Source organism: Dictyostelium discoideum, assembly GCF_000004695.1.
Source record: "Dictyostelium discoideum AX4 chromosome 5 chromosome, whole genome shotgun sequence".
NCBI lineage: Eukaryota > Evosea > Eumycetozoa > Dictyosteliales > Dictyosteliaceae > Dictyostelium > Dictyostelium discoideum.
Window position 1 is genome coordinate 3,212,678 of NC_007091.3, and position 20,899 is coordinate 3,233,576.

The 20,899-nt window shown below is 22.3% G+C and overlaps 7 protein-coding genes across 7 annotated transcripts; 6 read left to right on the forward strand and 1 right to left on the reverse strand.

Annotated features, from left to right (window-relative positions):
* Window positions 1–423: 423 nt before the first annotated feature.
* On the forward strand, window positions 424–2,769 carry DDB_G0289753 (hypothetical protein; the record flags this gene model as incomplete). The annotated part of the gene is made up of 2 exons (XM_631005.1): window positions 424–1,294; window positions 1,358–2,769. The coding sequence occupies 2 exons, from the start codon at window positions 424–426 to the stop codon at window positions 2,767–2,769; spliced, it is 2,283 nt and encodes a 760-aa protein (XP_636097.1).
* A 173-nt stretch (window positions 2,770–2,942) lies between these two features.
* DDB_G0289797 (hypothetical protein) lies at window positions 2,943–3,581 on the forward strand (the record flags this gene model as incomplete). Its single annotated transcript, XM_631006.1, has 3 exons — window positions 2,943–3,168; window positions 3,212–3,310; window positions 3,385–3,581. The coding sequence occupies 3 exons, from the start codon at window positions 2,943–2,945 to the stop codon at window positions 3,579–3,581; spliced, it is 522 nt and encodes a 173-aa protein (XP_636098.1).
* A 596-nt stretch (window positions 3,582–4,177) lies between these two features.
* Window positions 4,178–5,642, forward strand: DDB_G0289799 (hypothetical protein; the record flags this gene model as incomplete). Its single annotated transcript, XM_631007.1, has 2 exons — window positions 4,178–4,408; window positions 5,118–5,642. The coding sequence occupies 2 exons, from the start codon at window positions 4,178–4,180 to the stop codon at window positions 5,640–5,642; spliced, it is 756 nt and encodes a 251-aa protein (XP_636099.1).
* Window positions 5,643–6,430: 788 nt separating this feature from the next.
* On the forward strand, window positions 6,431–10,198 carry DDB_G0289755 (hypothetical protein; the record flags this gene model as incomplete). The annotated part of the gene is made up of 4 exons (XM_631008.1): window positions 6,431–7,282; window positions 7,346–9,376; window positions 9,477–9,744; window positions 9,840–10,198. 4 exons carry the CDS (start codon window positions 6,431–6,433, stop codon window positions 10,196–10,198), a joined length of 3,510 nt encoding a protein of 1,169 aa, XP_636100.1.
* Window positions 10,199–10,733: 535 nt separating this feature from the next.
* On the forward strand, window positions 10,734–12,004 carry DDB_G0289757 (hypothetical protein; the record flags this gene model as incomplete). Its single annotated transcript, XM_631009.1, has 2 exons — window positions 10,734–11,432; window positions 11,531–12,004. The coding sequence occupies 2 exons, from the start codon at window positions 10,734–10,736 to the stop codon at window positions 12,002–12,004; spliced, it is 1,173 nt and encodes a 390-aa protein (XP_636101.1).
* A 641-nt stretch (window positions 12,005–12,645) lies between these two features.
* Window positions 12,646–14,457, forward strand: DDB_G0289759 (hypothetical protein; the record flags this gene model as incomplete). Its single annotated transcript, XM_631010.1, has 2 exons — window positions 12,646–13,299; window positions 13,393–14,457. 2 exons carry the CDS (start codon window positions 12,646–12,648, stop codon window positions 14,455–14,457), a joined length of 1,719 nt encoding a protein of 572 aa, XP_636102.1.
* Window positions 14,458–14,756: 299 nt separating this feature from the next.
* DDB_G0289761 (hypothetical protein) lies at window positions 14,757–20,832 on the reverse strand (the record flags this gene model as incomplete). Its single annotated transcript, XM_631011.1, has 3 exons — window positions 14,757–14,903; window positions 15,006–20,434; window positions 20,508–20,832. The coding sequence occupies 3 exons, from the start codon at window positions 20,830–20,832 to the stop codon at window positions 14,757–14,759; spliced, it is 5,901 nt and encodes a 1,966-aa protein (XP_636103.1).
* Between the last annotated feature and the right edge of the window lie 67 nt (window positions 20,833–20,899).

A 20,899-nucleotide genomic window follows, 5' to 3' on the forward strand; every position in this document is an offset into this window, starting at 1 on the left:
TAAATGATCACCATTATACATGAAAAATAGTTACATTGAAATGTTTATCCTCAAAATATCACTCACAAACATCAAGATTTGAATTTTTTCTAATAAAAAATAAAAAAAAATTATTATAAAAAAAAAAAAAAGAAACCATATAAATCTTTGACATATGAAAAAAAAAAAAAAAATGGTTATTTTCATCGAGAGTTTCTTTTCCATTTAACAACACGAAAAAAAAAAGTATATTAGAAAATAAAAAAAAAAAAAATGGATCGCAAGATATTATTTTTTTCTTAATTTTTTAAGTGATTTTATTTTTTATTTTTTATTTTTTTATTTTACGATTTTGTTTTTTACCCCTATAAAAAATTTCTAGCCACAAAATTTTAAAAATAATTTTTTTTTTTTTTTTTTATACAAATTAATTTTCCAAACACAATGATATCCAATCAAAATATAATAAATAATAATATTGATAATAATAAAAAGTGTACACTTCACCCAAACAAAGATATAATATTCTTTTGTTTAGATTGTAAATTAATACCATGTTGTATTCAATGTATATCAAGTAAAGGTGAACATCATGGTCATAAAACTGATCCATTAGAATCAACTTCAAATATTCTTTCATTAATGAATAATTTTAAAGATGATGTATATCAAAAAGTAATTGACAGAATAGAAACCAATGAAAAAATATTAAAACAATCAAATGATAAATACAATGAAATTCAATCACAATTTGATATTAATAATAATTCATTAAAAAAAGAAATTAAAAAAATTCATGATATCATTTCAATCATAGAATTAGATATTCAAAAACAATTAGAAACAACCTTTGAAAATAATACATTAATAAATACAATTATAACTTCTTCAATCAATAATGATAATCAAATACTTTCAACTATAATTAATTATAAAAATGAAAATGAAAATGAAAATGAAAATGAAAATGAAAATGAAAATGAAAATGAAAATGAAAATGATAATATTACAACCATTGAAAAATTAAATCAAATTATAAAATTTAATGATCAACAAATTTATGATAATGGAGATGATTTTATTATCGATAGAGATACTATTAAAATTATTAAACAATATCAACAATCATTAATAGTATTAAATAATAATAATAATATCGATTATTCAAATAAATTAAATGAATACGATAATCAAATCATTCATTTCAATAATCAGATAATTGATGATATTAAAAATAATTTAAAATCAATTTATACCTTAGATAATTGTAGATTTAAAATTGAATTTGATGAAAATAATAATAAATTTTTTAAATGTAAGCTTTAAACAGTTTTTTTTTTTAATAAATGATTTTCACATTACTAATTACCAAATATAGGTGATATTAAACAAGAATTAATAATTGGTTCAATTCCTAATACTGTAACGAATATATCTTTAGAAGATGGATTCAATCAAAAATTAACACCAGGTATATTACCAGATAGTGATGGATGGTTGAGTTTAGGTGATATTAAACAAGAATTAATAAATGGTTCAATTCCTAATACTGTAACTCATGTCTCTTTAAAAGATGGATTCAATCAAAAATTAACACCAGGTATATTACCAGATAGTGTTAAATCCTTGTTTATAGGTGATATTAAACAAGAATTAATGATTGGTTCAATTCCTAATACTGTAACTCATGTCTATTTAGATGATGGATTCAATCAAAAATTAACACCAGGTATATTACCAGATAGTGTTGAATCGTTGTATTTAGGTGATATTAAACAAGAATTAATAATTGGTTCAATTCCTAATAATGTAACTCATGTCTATTTAATAGATGGATTCAATCAAAAATTAACACCAGGTATATTACCAGATAGTGTTAAATCGTTGGATTTAGGTGATATTAAACAAGAATTAATAAATGGTTCAATTCCTAATACTGTAAGGAGTGTCTCTTTAAAAGATGGACTCAATCAAAAATTAACACCAGGTATATTACCAGATAGTGTTAAATTGTTGTATTTAGGTGATATTAAACAAGAATTAATAATTGGTTCAATTCCTAATACTGTAACTCATGTATCTTTATTTGATGGATTCAATCCAAAATTAACACCAGGTATATTACCAGATAGTGTTGAATGGTTGTATTTAGGTGATATTAAACAAGAATTAATAAATGGTTCAATTCCTAATACTGTAAGGAGTGTCTCTCTAAAAGGTGGATTCAATCAAAAATTAACACCAGGTATATTACCAGATAGTGTTGAATCGTTGGATTTAGGTGATATTAAACAAGAATTAATAATTGGTTCAATTCCTAATACTGTAGCTCGTGTCTCTCTATTGGATGGATTCAATCAAAAATTAACACCAGGTATATTACCAGATAGTGTTAAATTGTTGTATTTAGGTGATATTAAACAAGAATTAATAATTGGTTCAATTCCTAATACTGTAGCTCGTGTCTCTCTATTGGATGGATTCAATCAAAAATTAACACCAGGTATATTACCAGATAGTGTTGAATGGTTGGATTTATGTGATATTAAACAAGAATTAATGATTGGTTCAATTCCTAATACTGTAGCTCGTGTCTCTTTAAAAGATGGATTCAATCAAAAATTAACACCAGGTATATTACCAGATAGTGTTGAATCCTTGTATTTAGGTGATATTAAACAAGAATTAATGATTGGTTCAATTCCTAATACTGTAAAGGAAGTTGATGTTTCCGAAAGTTTTAAACTTCAAATTGAACCTTATGTCTCAAAAAATGTAAAAATAATTTAATAAGGAATTTGCAGAGTGCTTTATTTTTAATGTTGAATTAAAAAATTTCTAGAACTGTAAATGTTTCCAAAAGTTTTAAACTACAAAAAAAATCAACATAATGTAACAACTACTAGTCAAATTTTACAAGAAATTAAACCAACTAAACAATTAACTAAACAAGAAACTGAAGCATGCAATTCCAGAGGAACCAATTGAAGAATGTAATAAATCAACTACAACCACTGCAATTAAGATCATCTTCTTCATCTTCTTCATCTTCTTCATCTTCTTCAACAACAACAAAAACAACAACATCACCACAACAACAACAATTAGATTCGCCATTATCATTACCAGTTAATATTATTAATATGCCAATGGATGATGATGAACTTATTAGTGATGGTACAATAAGTGGTGCTTAAACTAATGATGGTATCAATTATTGTACCTTCATTAGTTAAAGAATCATCAAGAGAATCATTATTGGCTACAATTATTGATAATTCAACATTATCAACAACACCATCACCATCTCCAAAATTACCAACTCTTGAAAGTGTTGTAACTGCTAAACCATTGTTACATCATCATCTTCTTCTTCTTCAACCACCACTACTCAAACTAATAAAGTTTCTGGTGGTTCTGCTAAAGAAATTTGGACTAAAATTGATCAAAATACTGCACCATCAACTCCATCTAAAATTTTACCAAAAAGATTACCTTCTCAATCAAATCTTAATATTAATAATAATAATAATAATAATAATAATAATAATAATAATAATAATAATAATAATAATAATAATAATAATAATAATAATGAATAATAATTAATTAAATAAATAAACAAAAAGAATAAATAAATAAAAACAATAAATAAAAAAAAAAGATAATAAAATAAAACTACAATCTTAATTGAAAAAAAAAAAAAAAATAAATAAATAAATAAAATAAATAAATAAAATAAAACTAGTTTTAATAAATCTAAAACTTTGTAAATATGTTTTGAAAAAAAAAAAAAAATTTTATTTTATTGTTTAACTAAATTTGGTTTAAAATTCAAATAAAGAACTATCTACTCTAAAAAAGAAACCCTTTTCAAATGATAATTGTTGAACACCATTTCTACAATCACTACCATCATGAGTAGAAATAATAAAATTCACTGTGTTGGGCAGTGAAATTTTATATAAAATTCCCTACAACACCAACTTTTCATTTTTTCATAAAATTTATTAAATTTATTATTAAATTGCGAGTAAGATATTATTTTTTTCTTAATTTTTTAAGTGATTTTATTTTTTATTTTTTATTTTTTTATTTTACGATTTTTTTTTTTTACCCTATAAAAAATTTCTAGCCACAAAATTTTAAAAATAATTTTTTTTTTTTTTTTTTTATACATATTAATTTTCCAAACACAATGAAATCCAATCAAAATATAATAAATAATAATATTGATAATAATAAAAAGTGTACACTTCACCCAAACAAAGATATAATATTCTTTTGTTTAGATTGTAAATTAATACCATGTTGTATTCAATGTATATCAAGTAAAGGTGAACATCATGGTCATAGAACTGATCCATTAGAATCAACTTCAAATATTCTTTCATTAATGAATAATTTTAAAGATGATATACATCAAAAAGTAATTGACAGAATAGAAATCAATGAAAAAATATTAAAACAATCAAATGATAAATATAATGAAATTCAATCACAATTTGATATTAATAATAATTCATTAAAAAAAGAAATTAAAAAAATTCATGATATCATTTCAATCATAGAATTAGATATTAAAAAACAATTATAACTTCTTCAATCAATAATGATAATCAAATACTTTCAACTATAATTAATTATAAAAATGAAAATGAAAATGAAAATGAAAATGAAAATGAAAATGAAAATGAAAATGAAAATGAAAATATTACAACCATTGAAAAATTAAATGAAATTATAAAATTTAATGATCAACAAATTTATGATAATGGAGATGATTTTATTATTGACAGAGATTCTATTAAAATTATTAAACAATATCAACAATCATTAATAGTATTAAATAATAATAATAATATTGATTATTCAAATAAATTAAATGAATACGATAATCAAATCATTCATTTCAATAATCAGATAATTGATGATATTAAAAATAATTTAAAATCAATTTATACCTTAGATAATTGTAGATTTAAAATTGAATTTGATGAAAATAATAATAAATTTTTTAAATGTAAGCTTTAAACAGTTTTTTTTTTAATAAATGATTTTCACATTACTAATTACCAAATATAGGGAATAATTTAAAGTTTTATATTTATATAGAAGGTGGTTTTTTTAAATTTGAGGAAGGTATAGCATTCAAAGACAATTGTAATATTTTATCAGAATTAAAAAATAAATTACCATCACATGTAATGCTGTTGGACGGATTCAATCAAAAATTAACACCAGGTATATTACCAAATCGAGTTAAGTGCTTGTATTTAGGTGATATTAAAAAAGAATTAATAATTGGTTCAATTCCTAATACTGTAACTCTTGTCTCTTTATTGAATGGATTTAATCAAAAATTAACACCAGGTATATTACCAGATAGTGTTGAATCCTTGAATTTAGGCGATATTAAACAAGAATTAATAATTGGTTCAATTCCTAATACTGTAACGAATGTATCTTTAAAAGATGGATTCAATCAAAAATTAACACCAGGTATATTACCAGATGGTTTAGAATCGTTGTGTTTAGGTGATATTAAACAAGAATTAATAATTGGTTCAATTCCTAATACTGTAAAGAAAGTAAAAGTTTTCCAAAGTTTTAAACATCAAATTGAACCTTATGTCTCAAAAAATGTAAAAATAATTCAATAAGGAATTTGCAGAGTGCTTTATTTTTAATGTTGAATAAAACGATTTCTAGAACTGTAAATGTTTCCAAAAGTTTTAAACTACAAAAAAAATCAAATCAAATCAAATCAAAAATCGTTTCTTGTCAAAAAAAAATTAAATTAAATTATACCAAATCAAATTGTTTCTTTTGAAAAAAAAAAATAAAAATAAAATAAAAATAAGCCCTGGTGTTTCTGATTTTTTTGCGAATTATATATTTTATTTTATTTTTTTTAATATTTTTTATTTTAATTGTGTGAACAAATAATAAAATAAAAAAAAAAAAATTGTTCATTAATTTATAATAAATAACAATAATAAATAAAGTTTTTTTATTATACACAAAACAAATGCAAAAATTAAAAACACAACTTTGCAATACTATTTTTTTTTTTTTTTTTTTTTTTTTTTTTTTGATAATTATTAATCGTCTTTTCAGTTTTTTGATTTCTTTTTATCTGGGTGATTTATTATTAATATTTTATTTTTTTTATTTTTTTATTTTTTTTTTTATTTTTATTTTTTTTTTTTATTTTTTTTATTTTTTTTATCCCAGTTTATTTGAAAATAACCTTGCATTTTAAATTTTTTTTTTTTTTTTATTTTTTTTATTTTTAATTCACTTTTTTGCACACCACAAAACACCAAGAAAATATATTTCTTTTTATTGTTATATTTCCACTCCTCATAATAAAAATCACATTACAATAGATTTATGTTTTAAAAAAAAAAAAAAATTAAAAAAAAAAAAAAAAAAAAAAAAAATAAAAATGGTTGCAAAAGAAGATATAGCAAAGTTTTTATTAGGAAAAGGATATTATTTAACAGCATTAGAGTTTTATCAAGAATTATTAGAAGATGATGGAACTGAATTAGAATCATTAAAGCAATACTTATTTGGTAATAAAAATGACAATAATAAAAATGACAATAATAATGGTAATGGTAGTGACTTTGATCCAATCAAATCAATTAAAGAAAAAAATAAAAAAGAAAATAATAATAATAATAACAATAATGAAAATGAATCAATGAAATTAAAAGATGATAAAATATCATTATTAGAATATGAATTAAGACAATGTAAAGATGATTTATATAGAGTTAAAGCACAATACAATTTAGTTACTACTAATGGTAAATCTTCATCATCATCATCTTCATCTACACAACCATCTTCTACAACTACTTCATCATCATCATCATCAATGAATGGTGTAGCATTATCAATATCAGAAGATGATAAAGATACATTAAAGGAATTATCAAAAGAGAGAATTAAACAACATGAACTTAGAATATTGAATTATTTAGTAAAGAGTTATTTAAAAAAGAATAATTATACATTAACAGCAGTTTCAATGTCTGAAGAGATTGAAGAGAATTGTCAACATTGGTCAGATGTTATCGGTAGTAAAGGTACACCTGAACCACCTTCAATTCTAACTATGTATCGTTACTTTTTTGAAAATGGTGATGCTGGTATTCAAGGTGCATTATCACGTTCAATGACTGAAATTACAAAACTTAAAAAAGATCTCTATGAAACTGAATCACAATGGAGAGAATCAAAAAAAAAGTTACAACAATTTCAAAAAGAAAAAGATGATTTAATTTTAAAAGTAATTAAATAATAAATAAATATAGATAGATATATATATATTAACTTTTTTTTTCATTTTTAGAATAAAGAATTTGAAAATAAAATTGAAGAATTTAGTAGAAGAGGATTATTATCACCATTAAGATCATCACAAACATTACAACAACAACAACAAACAGATTTAATATCAACAAGTAATAATATAGCATCACCACCAACTCATCAAAATGGTAAAAAACTATCACCAATAATTACAAGTAGTAATTCAACTATAAATGGTAATGTTGTAAATAATGGTATTGATATTACAAATTTATCAGTGATGAGAAAAACATTTAGAAATTTAATTGAAAAGAGAAGACAAACTGTAGCATTTAGAATCGTATCGAATATGGATGATGAGAGTGAGATTTCTGTTAGAATAGCAGAGGAAGTTGATAAGATTAGAACATTGGATTCAGATAATCAAAGTATAGTAAAGATTGTAGCAGATTCGTTACCAAATATAGTACCAGGTGTGTTGATCAATAAGAGAGAGGAGTTGATACCATTGATATTGGTGGTGATCTCCAATCACCCCGATGAAACTGTACGTTTCTCATTGACAAAGTTATTATTTAATTTAATAAAGAAACCAAACGAAGTGCAACGTCATGTTATAATGAGGGGTTGCATGGCGTTGGCTTCGTTCATCGGTCCACAGCGTACAGAGACTGAAATACTCTCACAATGTTGGGAACAGCTCTCTGAAAAATACCCAGAACGTAGAGTACTTGTGGCAGATTCTTGCGGTTGTCTATCACAATTTGCAAGTGCAGATTTACGATTGAGTTTGATTCTATCTATACTTCAACAATTGGGTGAAGATAAGAGTAGTCTAGTTCGAGAAAGTGTTGCAAAGAATTTCGCATTATTGGTAAACTTTTTCGATTCACCTGATAAATACAACCAAATTGAAGAATCTTTTAAAAAGTTATTATACGATACAGATGTTGAAGTTTCAATTGCAACTAGATTCCACTTTTTACCATCATTAGCGAATTGGGCAGATCTATTGGAATCATTAAATTCAAAATTAACAAATTTCTTATTAACTGAAATGTTATCAATTCTAATTAAATATTCAGCACAAAAAGATGAATTTAAAATTCCAGAACAAGATACATTCAAATTAGATCAATTACTTCAATGTTTTATTGATTTAATACCAAGAATTCATCAATCTGTCATTTCTTCTTCAATCTTTATAAATGAAAAAGATGCATTACAAATTGAAAATGAATATAATAAACAAGAAGCATTATATCAATTTCAAATTAATAATCAAAATCAAAATAATAATAATAATTCAACTACGACGACAACTACAACAACAACTTCTACAAATACAAATAATTCATCATCATCATCAAATTCAACAACAAATAATAATAATAATAATAAAGATAATAAAACAATTGGTAGTAGTACAATTATAAATTCAGCAATTAGAATTTCAATTTTAGGTAATAATGAAATTTCAAAACTACAATCACAATTTGAAAATTATTTAATGACAACAGTTGGTAATGAAGTTTCATCAAGTGGTTGGCCATCATTAGAATGGATTTCAAATGATTTCATTAATAAATTCATTAGAATTATATCATGTATACCATTTTATAATAGTACAGTGATAACAGGATTTTCAAAAGCATTGAATTTATTCTGTAAAACTTTTGGTACAGTTTTCACTAAACGTATTATAAAGAATGCTTTCAATAAAGAGTTTCAAAAAGAATCAAATAACAATAGCAATAGCAGTAGTAGCAGCAATAATAATAATACAACATCAATTAAAAAGAATAGATTATTATCAATATACACTACTGGTGCTTTACAAACTTTAGAATCTTCAGAATTTATCACATTCTTAAAGGATTTAATTGTCCAAATTTCAATGGAAGAAAGAGGTTGGTTACATTCTGATATTCCAGCTCTTGTGAAATGTATTGAATTACTTTGTGGTAATGTTTTCGATAAAAAGAAAGATGTTTGTGATTCTTTATGTGATTTAACTGCTAATCCTTCAAATCAAGTTAGATCTTGTATTTTAAATTTATTAAATTTCATTGTAAATATTATATAATAATAATAATAATAATAATAATAATAATAATAATAATTTAAATAATAAATAAACAAATACTAATGTTATTATTTTTAATTTTTAGATACCAGTATTTAAACCAGAACAAATTGGTCAATCAGTTGTACCATCATTAATTACAATGAGTACTGATCCTGATCGTACCGTTAGATTCGTTTGTTTAGGAACATTATCAATTGCTGTATCATTTATAAATGATGATACTGTAATTGAAAAAGTTGCTGGTGCAATCGATAGAATTTTAGAAGATAAAAATCATATGGTTGAACTTGAATTTGTAAATTCAATGTCGAGAATTATACCAACTGTAAAACCAAGATTTAGAGATTCATGTATGTTTTATTTTATTTTCAATACTTTATTATTTAATTATTCTAATTTTTTTTTTTTTTTTTTTTTTTTTTATAATAAAAATAACTATATATAGTTATTTTACCAAGAATTATTGATCTAACTAGAAAAAATAATCATAATCCATCAAATCAACAAAGAAAAGAAATGTCACAATGTTTATATGAATGTATTAGATCCTATGTGTCAATTACAACAGTACCAAGAGAATTAATTTCTGAACAAGTTTTACCAATGTTAAAATTATTATTAAATGATGCATTATTACATGATCCAACATTTAAATCAATGGTACAATCATTGGTTAATGATTTAGAATCTTCAATTAAAGAAGATTTTAGAAATTCAATTGGTGCAAAGAAAAATACTTCAACCTCTTCAAATAAAATTGATCCTCCAAATAAATGGGGTTTAAGTTGGAAACCAAATAAATAATTAAATTAATAAATAAAATAAAATAAAATAAAAAAAAAGTAATAATATTAAAAAAAAAAAAAAAAAAAAAGTAAATAAATTAAAGATTAAAATAAAGATATGAAAGTAATAAAATAAAAATAATATTTTTTTTTAAGATTTAAAGATATTTTATGGGTTATTTTTTTTTTTTTAACTTGTGTTATGTAATCATAAATATTGTCAAAATTGATTTTATTATTTTTAACCTCTAAAAAAAAAAAATAAAAAAATAAAAAAATAAATAAATTAAACAAATATTTAAATAAAAAAAAAAAAAATAAAAAAATAAAAAAGGGGTTTAAATTTTAAATAAATGATAACTAAATATTAATAAAAATATTACAATTATTTTTTTAAAATATAAATATTAATTTAATATGTATATTAATTATTATTATTATAATAAAAATAATTTTGATTTTAATTTTTAAATACAAATATTAATGTGAATAATAATAAAAAAAGGAAAAAGAAAAAAAAAAAAAAAAAAAAACAAATAAATAAAATTAAAATAATGAAAATAAATTTATTTTCTTTAAAAATAATAATTATAATTTTAATAATAATTTCAAATTATTCATGTTTTAGTTTTAATTTAAATTATTCAAATAATATTAATATTATACAAAAATGTTTTAAATGTTTAAATGTTTCAAAAACTTGTGAAACCATTGAAAATGATCAAATTGTAAAATCAAATAAAACATTAATTTGTAGTGATCAACTTGGTTGTAAATCAAGATATTCACAACCATCAATGCATCCAAATAGGACATCAACATGTCATTTACAAGCTAAATATGGTGATCAATGTGAAACTGCAAGAGGAGGAGATTGTGGTTTTCAAATGATTTGTGATTATCCATTCGATATAACCAGACCACCAATTTGTGTAGGTTTTAAAGCATTACAATTTGGTGAAAAATGTCTTTGTGATTCTGAATGTGATAGTTTAATTTGTGATGAAAAAACATTAGTTTGTATTGAAAATAAAAATTCATGTAGAGTTAATCATTATTGGAATGGTACTATTTGTTTGAAAATCTCTGATACTCCATTCAATAATAATTATAATAATAATAACTGTACTTCTAATTCTCATTGTTCAATTTTTAATATTTGTAATAATGGTACTTGTATTGAAAAATACTCTTTAAAAGAAGATTCTTATTGTACTTCTGATTTGTCATGTGATATTTCAAATTCATTAATTGTATGTAATTATTTATAAAAAGTTAAATATTTGCTTTTTGTTATTTTCATTGACTTTTTATTAATTTATTTATTTATTAATTTATTTTTTTTAAAAAGTGTGATGAAGGAAAATGTAAACCTTTTAAAAAATCAAATACAACAGATTGTCAAAAGGATGGATGTTTATTTGGATATGAATTTTGTAATTGTGATAGTGGATTATGTGAACAATCTAGGTTATTTAATAGTGAATGTAAGAAACTTCAAATTCAATTAGATGCATGTGTTTATGGAAGATGTGTTTACACTGGAGGTTATATTTCAAGTAATTCTTGTGTTATGAAAAATTGTGGTAGTTTAGTTTGTCAACATCATACTAAATGTACAAATGGTCCATGTGGTAATAATAATTCTTCATTTTGTATATCAAATACTCATACACCAAATAGTAATAATATAGCAACATCTTCTGGGAAAAATCCTATTCCTAATGGAGGTAGTAGTTCTTCAAATTCTTCAAATACAATTCCAAAGATATCTTTTATTTTCATTATTTTTATAATAAATTTTATATTTTTATTTTTAATATAGTTTTAATCAATATAAAGAGAGTTTAAATAAGTACAAAATAGAAATACCAAAATGTTGTGGTTTTAATTTTTTTTTTTTTTTTTTTTTTATTATTATTTGATTAATTAAATGAATTGGATCTTGATTTTTTTTTTTTTTTTTTTTTTTTTTTTTTTTTTTTTTTTTTTTTTTTGGTAAAATAAAAAATTAGAACTTAAAAATAAAAAAAATTTAAAAGGAGGGATTTTTTTTTTTTTTTAAAAATAACCTTTTTAATTTTTAATTTTTTTTTTTTTTGGGTTGGGTCAGATAATAAAAAATAGGATTATTTTTATTTAAAAAAAATTTAAATTTTTTAAAAAATCCATGGAAAAAATTTTTCCATTTTTTTTGAAAAAAAGTTTTAAAAAAAGATTAAAAAAAAAAATTTATTTTTTAAAGGGGGTTTTCGAATTGGTTAATTAATTTTTTTTTTTTTTTTTTTTTTTTTTTTTTATTTTTTGATAGTTTAAAAATTTTTTTTTTTTTTTTTTTTTTTTTTTTATTAATATAATTTTTTAAACAACCCTTTTTTAGATTATATTATTTTTTTTTTTAACTAAACAAATAATTTTTTTTATTTTTTTTTTTTTTTTTTTTTTAAAAAAAAGAAAAAAAAAAAAATGAAAAATTGTTTTTTCATTTTTTTAAAAATAATATTTGTTACAGTGATAATATCAAAATATAGTATTGGTGAAATAGTTAATACAAAATGTTATAAATGTTTAAATGAATTTAATGTATGTCAAACCATAGAAAATGATATACTGATCAAATTGAATGAAACTTTAATATGTAATGATCAACTTGGTTGTGTATCAGATTATTCAATGCCATCAATGCATCCAGATAGAACATCAAGTTGTAATTCAAATCAAGGAAAATATGGTGATCAATGTGAAGTTGGAAATGAAGGATTTTGTGGTTATCAAATGACATGTGATTATCCATTCAATATAAGTTTAGCACCAACATGTGTTGGTTTTAAAACTTTACAACCTGGAGAGAATTGTATATGTAATTCAGAATGTAATAGTTTAATTTGTGATGAAAATAAATTAGTATGTATAGAAAATCAATACTCTTGTAATGTAAATTCATATTGGAATGGCACAACTTGTGAAAATATTTCAAATTTAGGTGATAGTTGTTCAAGTGATTCACAATGTTCAATTTTTAATACTTGCGAAAATGGAATTTGTATTGAAAAATACTCTTTAAATGAAAATTCTCTTTGTATTTCAGATTCTGCTTGTAATATTTCAAATTCATTAATTGTATGTATTAATTTATAATTTTATAAAATTAAAAATAAAAAAAAAAAAAAAAAAACCTAATATTTTATTTTATTTTATTTTATTTTTTAATAGTGTATTGAAAGAAAATGTCAAGTTTTTAAGAAATCAAATACAACTAATTGTAAAATTGATGGATGTTTAAAAGATTATGAATATTGTAATTGTGATAGTGGATTATGTGAACAATCAAAAATATTTAATGATGAATGTAAATATATACAATATCAATTAGATGCATGTGTTTATGGAAGATGTGTTTACACTGGAGGTTATGTTTCAAGTAATTCTTGTGTTATGAAAAATTGTGGAAGTTTAGTTTGTCAACATCATACTAAATGTACAAATGGTCCATGTGGTAATAACAATTCTTCATTTTGTATTTCAAATACATATATACCAAATAATATTACCTTACCCAATAGTCCAACAAATAATAGTGAAAATAGTTCTTCAAATTCAACACATAGTAGTGAATCAATAGGTAGTAGTGGTAGTAACAGTAGTAATAGTAACAGTAGTAATAGTAGCAGTAGTAGTAATAGTAATAGTAGCAGTAGTAGTAATAGTATTAGTAATAGTAGCAGTAATAGTAATAGTAATAGTAGCAGTAATAGTATTAGTAATAGTAGCAGCAGTAGTAGTAGTTCTTCAGATAGTAATGAAACTGCAGATGACAGTAGTTATTTAAATTCATCAAATGGTGGCGAGTCAATAGGCGAGGGTAGTACCCCATCTTCTAATTCAACAAATAGTAACGAGTCAATAGGTGATAGTGATAGTTTTTCAAATTCAAAAAATAGTGAACCAATTGATGATGGCAGTAACAACTCAGTAAATAGTGATAGTTCTTCAAATTCAGCCATGGATAGAAGTAGTAGTAGTGGTAGTAACTCTTCTAATTCTACTTTGGGATCAAAAGAAAATAGTTCTTTAAATTCTACAGACAGTGAGCCAAATGTAACTGCTCCCCCAAACACTGCAAACAATAATGGAACAAAAAATCATTCTTTAAATGCAACAACTAGTAATGGATATTATCATAGTGATGAACTTTATATTCCTTCAAATTCAACAAATTCATCTCATTATTCATTTTCATTACTTTTATTTTTATTATCACTTTTAATTTTAAATTAAAAAAAAAAAAAAAAACTATCATCATTAATTTAATTTATCAATCAAGATGATAAAAAATTATATAAATAGAAATGTAATCAAAACATAGATGTATTTTTAGTAATTTTAGAATTTTTACATATATATATTAGCTACATTAATAGGTTAAAAAAAGATTATTTCTTTCAAAATCCTTTTAAAAATCGCTCCTTTTAATAAAATTTTTTTTTTTTTTTTAAATAAATTGTAAATATACATATATTCAAATTATTAATTCTTTTTTTTTTTTTTTTTATACTATTTAAAATAATTTTATTTGATCAAAATTTTAAAGATGGTGTTGGTACCATTGCTAAAAATTGACTCCATGTTAAATAGTTTGATTGATCTTTGTTTGTTTTAAAATCATTTGAAATTAAAACGTAATCTGCTAATGATTCATCTTTGGTAATTTTACCTCTTCCAATCTAATTTTTAAATATTTTAGTAAATAAATAAAAAAATAAAATTAATATATTATTTATTTTTATATATTATTTATTTTTATAAAAATAAAATGAAAAACTTACAGAACAAATTAAAGTATATACACTTGATTCTTTTACTTTTTGGGAATTAATAAATGATTCAGTTAAATAAAAAGTTTTACCATGAAATGGTTTTTGATGAAATATTTGACCATAGTTTTCTTCAGGTAAAAAAAAACCTTTCTTTTTACTTTCAAAAATCCATAAAGGTGAAATCAACCATTTTTGAGTTAAAACTGCGCTAATAGTTTTCATTGTTGGTGCTGGTGAGTTTGTTACAATATGAGTTATTGATGCGTCGAAATCTGTATTTTTAATTTTTCCACCTAAAAATTCAATCGCACTAGTTATACTTTGTTTATCATCTTTATCATTAAATCCAGTTAAACAAATTACATATTCTTTACTTGTATTGGAATTATTATTATTATTACTACTATCTATATTATTGTTATTTGTTGATGTACTAATGGTTCCTGAAGGAATATTTGAAATGGTTGGTTGAATTGAAGGAGTTGGAGGAGAAAATTCTTTGTTATTTGATACAGATTTATTATTATTATTATTATTATTATTATTATTATTATTATTATTATTATTATTATTATTATTATTATTATTATTATTATTATTATTATTATTATTATTATTTACAGTAGTTGTTGAAGATGGTGATGACGATTGATTATCAGATTTAGAACGTTTAATTGATGTTGGTAAAGTTATTTCATCAAATGATCTTTTCTTTATAGTTTGTTGTTGTTGTTGTTGTTGTTTTTGTTGTTGCTGTTGTTCTTCTTTTGGTGATGATGATGATGTTGATGATGGTGATTGTTGTTGTGATAATTTATTTTGAATATTTATTGAAGAAAAAGAATCAATTGTATTTATATTTGGATTTTGTAATAATTTAATTAAATCATCTTTTTCATTAATTAATTTAACTTTTTGTTCAATAACTGAAAGATAATACTCAACTTCTTTTTTTGTTTTTCTAAGTTCAGCATCTTTTGTAGAGGTATTATCAGAGGTATCTTTATAAACTTTTAATACTTCTAACATTTGACGAAGTTTTTCATTATCTTTAGTGATTGTATCAATTTTACGTTGAGCTCTATCCAATTCCTCAGAGGCAGAATTACTCTTTAACTTTTCATCATTTAAATCTCTCATTGTTGAGAGTAAAGAATCTTTGGCTTCCATAACTTTTTGATTTAATAAAGTTTCTCTATCACGATTTGCACAAGTTTGTTGTGATTGATTACTTTCCAATGATTCAATACGTTGTTTATATTCTTGATTGATTCTAAGTAATTCCATTAATTCCAATTTTGTTGTTTCAAATGATTTCTCTTTCTTTTTCAATTGTTCAGTAGATTGCTTAAAATTGAATTGTAAATTATTGAATTCAGTTTCCTTTGATTCGAATTTTTCATCCAGTTCTTTAAATCTTTGTTCCAATTGATCATTTGATTTTTGTAAACCAATTAATTGTGATTTCTTTTCATTATACTTTTGATTCAATTGTTCGTAAACTTCAACTTTTTCATTGAATAATTGTTTCAATTGTGAATAATCGGATTTTAAAGATTCCAATAAAGAGAGGGAACTTTTTAATGGTACCAATTGAATTTGAGCATCGGTTTTCTCTTTTAATAATAAATCAATTTCTTGATCTTGTTCTTGAATTCTTTCTTTTGAAATTGATAATTCATCTAAAAGATCATCTTTTTCATTTTGTAATCTTGAAATATTATCACGTTCATTCGATAGTAATTTCTTTGATTCAATGATTTGATCCTTTACGAAATTTAATTGTCTAACTTTTTCTTGTTCAATTGAAACCTCTGATTGTAATTGTTGACATTGATGTTGATAAGATTGACATTCATCTTGTAGAGTAGATAATTGATTAGATACTTTCAAATGTAGTTCAAATTGATCCTTTAGTTTTTGTTCCAATTGTTTTCTATTCTCTTCGAATGATATCATTGATTTCTCTTTCTCTTTTTTACTATGTTCAGTCAATATATCATAATCATCAGCCAATTGATCATATCTTTTCTCCAACATATCTAAATCATTCTTTAGTATCGTATTGGTTTTATCTCTTTCATCGATATCTTCAATCAAATGAAATACTTCAACCTTTAAATTATTAATACATTCCTCTTGAGTATTAATTACATTCGATCTTTCCATTAATTCATTTTGATAACTTTCAATCTTTTTACGAATTTGTTTCATCTCTTCATTAATTGAATTATTTTCATTTATAAAATCTTCTTCTTTATCTTTAATCTCTTTATAAAGTCTAAATAAAATATTATATTTTTCAATATATTCATTTAATTTTTCTTCTTTTTCATTTTTAATTTCTTTTTCTTCTTTTTCTTCTTTTTCTTCTTTTTCTTTTTCTTCTTCTCCTTCTTCTTGTTCTTGTTTTTCTATATTTTCTTCTTTTTCATTTTTTAATAATAATAATTTTTGTTGTTGTTGTTGAAATTGTTCTTCTTTTTCTTTTAATTGATTTTTTTGATTTTTAATGAATTCAATTGATCTTTTAATATCATCAATTAAATTATTATGAATTGTATATAATGTTTTTTGACTAGTTATTTCATTAACAAATAATGATGATGATGATTTTTCATCATTGTCTTGATCTGCATCTTCATAATCTTCATCTGCATATTCATCCTTATTATTATAATTTTTATTATCATCTTGTGAAATACTTTGATCTTCATGGTAAAAGAATTGGGATTGTAATTGTGATGAATACTGTGGAGACGATGGTGGTAATGGTTTTTGTGATTTTGGTTGAATATTTGTTTCCATTAGTTTGGTTGAATTTGATAATAATGATTTTAAATTTATAATAAACTCTCTATGAGTTTCTAATTCATCCTTGAATGATTTATTTATTGATGTTAATTGTAAACATTGTTCTTCAAGTTGATCTTTTAATTTATCATTATTATCATTATTACTAATATTATTATTATTATTATTAATATTATTATTATTATTACTACTATTAATTTCGTCACCATCCTTCTTTAAAGAATTGGCTAATAATAATAATTTTGAATTCTCAAATTCTAAATCCTTAATACGTTCTTTTAAAGCTTGTGATGATTGTTTTTCTTCATTTTCATCAACTCCATTACTTTTTAATATTGAAGATTGTCTTTCTTCATTCTCATCTTCCTCTTTTAATTCAGTGGTTTGTTGTTCATCCATTTTATTTACAATTGAATTAATATTAGTTGGTACATCACCAATATTTTCATCATCATATTCTATCTCTAATGAATTATTTTCATTCATTATAGTATCTTTTGAAGGGTTATTATTATTATCATTATTATTATTATTATTATTATTATTATTATTATTATTATTATTATTATTATTATTATTATTATTATTATTATTATTATTATTATTATTATTATTATTATTATTATTATTTTTAGTATCTTTATTAAAAAATTCTAAAGTTGTTGTTAACTGATCAATGATTATGAAATCTTCTTGTTGTTTTTTAGTTAGTTTATCATTTTTTTCTTTTAACTTTTCATTCTCATTTCTTAAATCTTCAAGTATTTTATTGTTTTTATTATTATTATTATTATTATTGCTAATATTATTATTTTCATTATTTTGAGTATCAGAATGTTTTTGTTCTAAAAATTTTTGTAATCTCATCTCCAATAGAGTATATCTTGATTGAGAAGGTGATTCATTTTGATTTTCCAATATATTCATTGGACTATTTAAAGATGTTGTATGTGTAGTTGTATGGGTTGTAGTTGTATGAGTTGTTGTATGTGTAGTTGTTGTTGTATTTACAGTATTATTGTTGTTATTATTATTAGTTGTATTAAAACTATCTTCATCGTCATTATCACCAAATTGAATGAATCTTTGAAATAATTTTTGATATTTATCAGTTTTTGAATAAGTTTGAAGTGATTCAGTGAATTGATGAAATTGATCAGTGAATGTATTTAAAATATTTTGAAAACTTCCATTAGTTGAATTAAAACTATTGATCTTTTCTAAAAACATTTGATTCATTTCATCACTACCTATATTTTTCAACTCTTTTAAAAATTTATTCATTGATTCAATTTGTTCTTTTTGTAGTAGTTGATGTTGATTTTGAATATTTTGAAATTCTTGTTGTTTTTGTGATGATGACGATGTTTGTTGTTGTCGTTGATTTTCTTGTGATGATGATGATATTTGTTGTTGATAATATTGTTGTTTCTTCATTAATGATACAATATCAATGATTGTTTCATTTTCATTCATTTCATCACCATACCCACTATCAACACTATCATTACTAATATTATTAATATTATTATCTTTTCTTTCTAATTGATTCTGTTGTTGTTGTTGTTGTTGTTGTTGTTGTTGTTGTTGTTGTTGTTGTTGTTGTTGTTGTTGTTGTTGTTGTAATTGGTTTGATTGTTCAAGAATTTGAATTTGTTTTTCTTTATAAATTGAAATGAATAATTCAATTGAATTTAATTTTTGAAGAAATTGAGAATATAATTGATTTAAAGTTTGTTGATGTTGTTTTGTTGAATTTAAAACTTGATTGAATTCAGTTTGAAATTGCTGATACTCTTCAAGTGGGAATAGTTGATCGAGTAGTGTTTGTTGTTGTTTCATTGAATTTAATTGATCCGCTTTCTCTTTAACCAATTGTAATTCTCTAAAGATTTTATTATATTCTGATTGAGTTGATGATCCTTCAATACTTCCACTACTATTATTATTAAATATTTCACTACCACCACTACCACTACCACTACCACTACCACTACCACTACCGCCACTAATATTACTACCACCATTTGCTCTAGTACTAATATTCCCACTACCAATTTCACCACCATTACCACCAATACCAATACCAATACCATTACCAATATTACTTCCACCATTTATACTCGAAGCTGTTGATAAGGTATTTGAAGTTAAATTCAATAAATCACCACTACTGCAACCACCTAAACCAACACTGCTAACACCACCACCACCTCCGCTATTGCCAATGCTACCCATACCAATACCAATACTATCAATTAAACTATTTGCAGAAAGTGTTGTGGTTGTTAAATTTAAAGACGAAGTTGAGTCTACAAATGACGTTTCTTTTTGTTCTTGTGGTTTTTCTTGTTCTTGCTGTTGTTTTTGTTGTGAAAGTTTTTTCTCTTCATCGTTATTATTATTATCAATATCACCTAATGATTCTAAGTCCACCATTTTTAATGGTTCAGTTTTACTTGAAGTACAATTACAATTATTATTATTATTATTATTATTATTATTATTATTATTATCATTATTGACACCAATATCTTTTTTTAAATTTGAAATACTATTATGATAATGTTCAATTAAATATTTAGTAGAACCAGGCTGTTTCGCTAGAAACCCTATCAATAATACTAATTTATAATTAATATTAATTAGAATATAAATTTAAACTATAATAATTTCATAAATTTCATTTATACATACGATTTGATTTTTTTATATTTTCATATTCAGATATTATTTCGCTTATAATACGATTGGAGAGATTAAAAATATTATTACTACTTCCACCACCACTGCTACCAAAACCTATCTCATTATTACCATGATATTGTATTAAACCATTATTTTTATTTTTATTATTATTATTATTGATTATATCATTGTTATTGACATTTTCGTTACTATCAAACTTTTCAATATTATCTTGTTTTATTTTTATATTATTATTATTATTATTATTATTATTTATATTTTCAATATCATCTTTCATTAAATCGTCATCTTCAAAATTATTGAAACTTTGCATTATTATTTTTTTTTTTTTTTTGTGACTTTCGGTTTATTTTCTTATTATTAATATTATTCTATCTCTA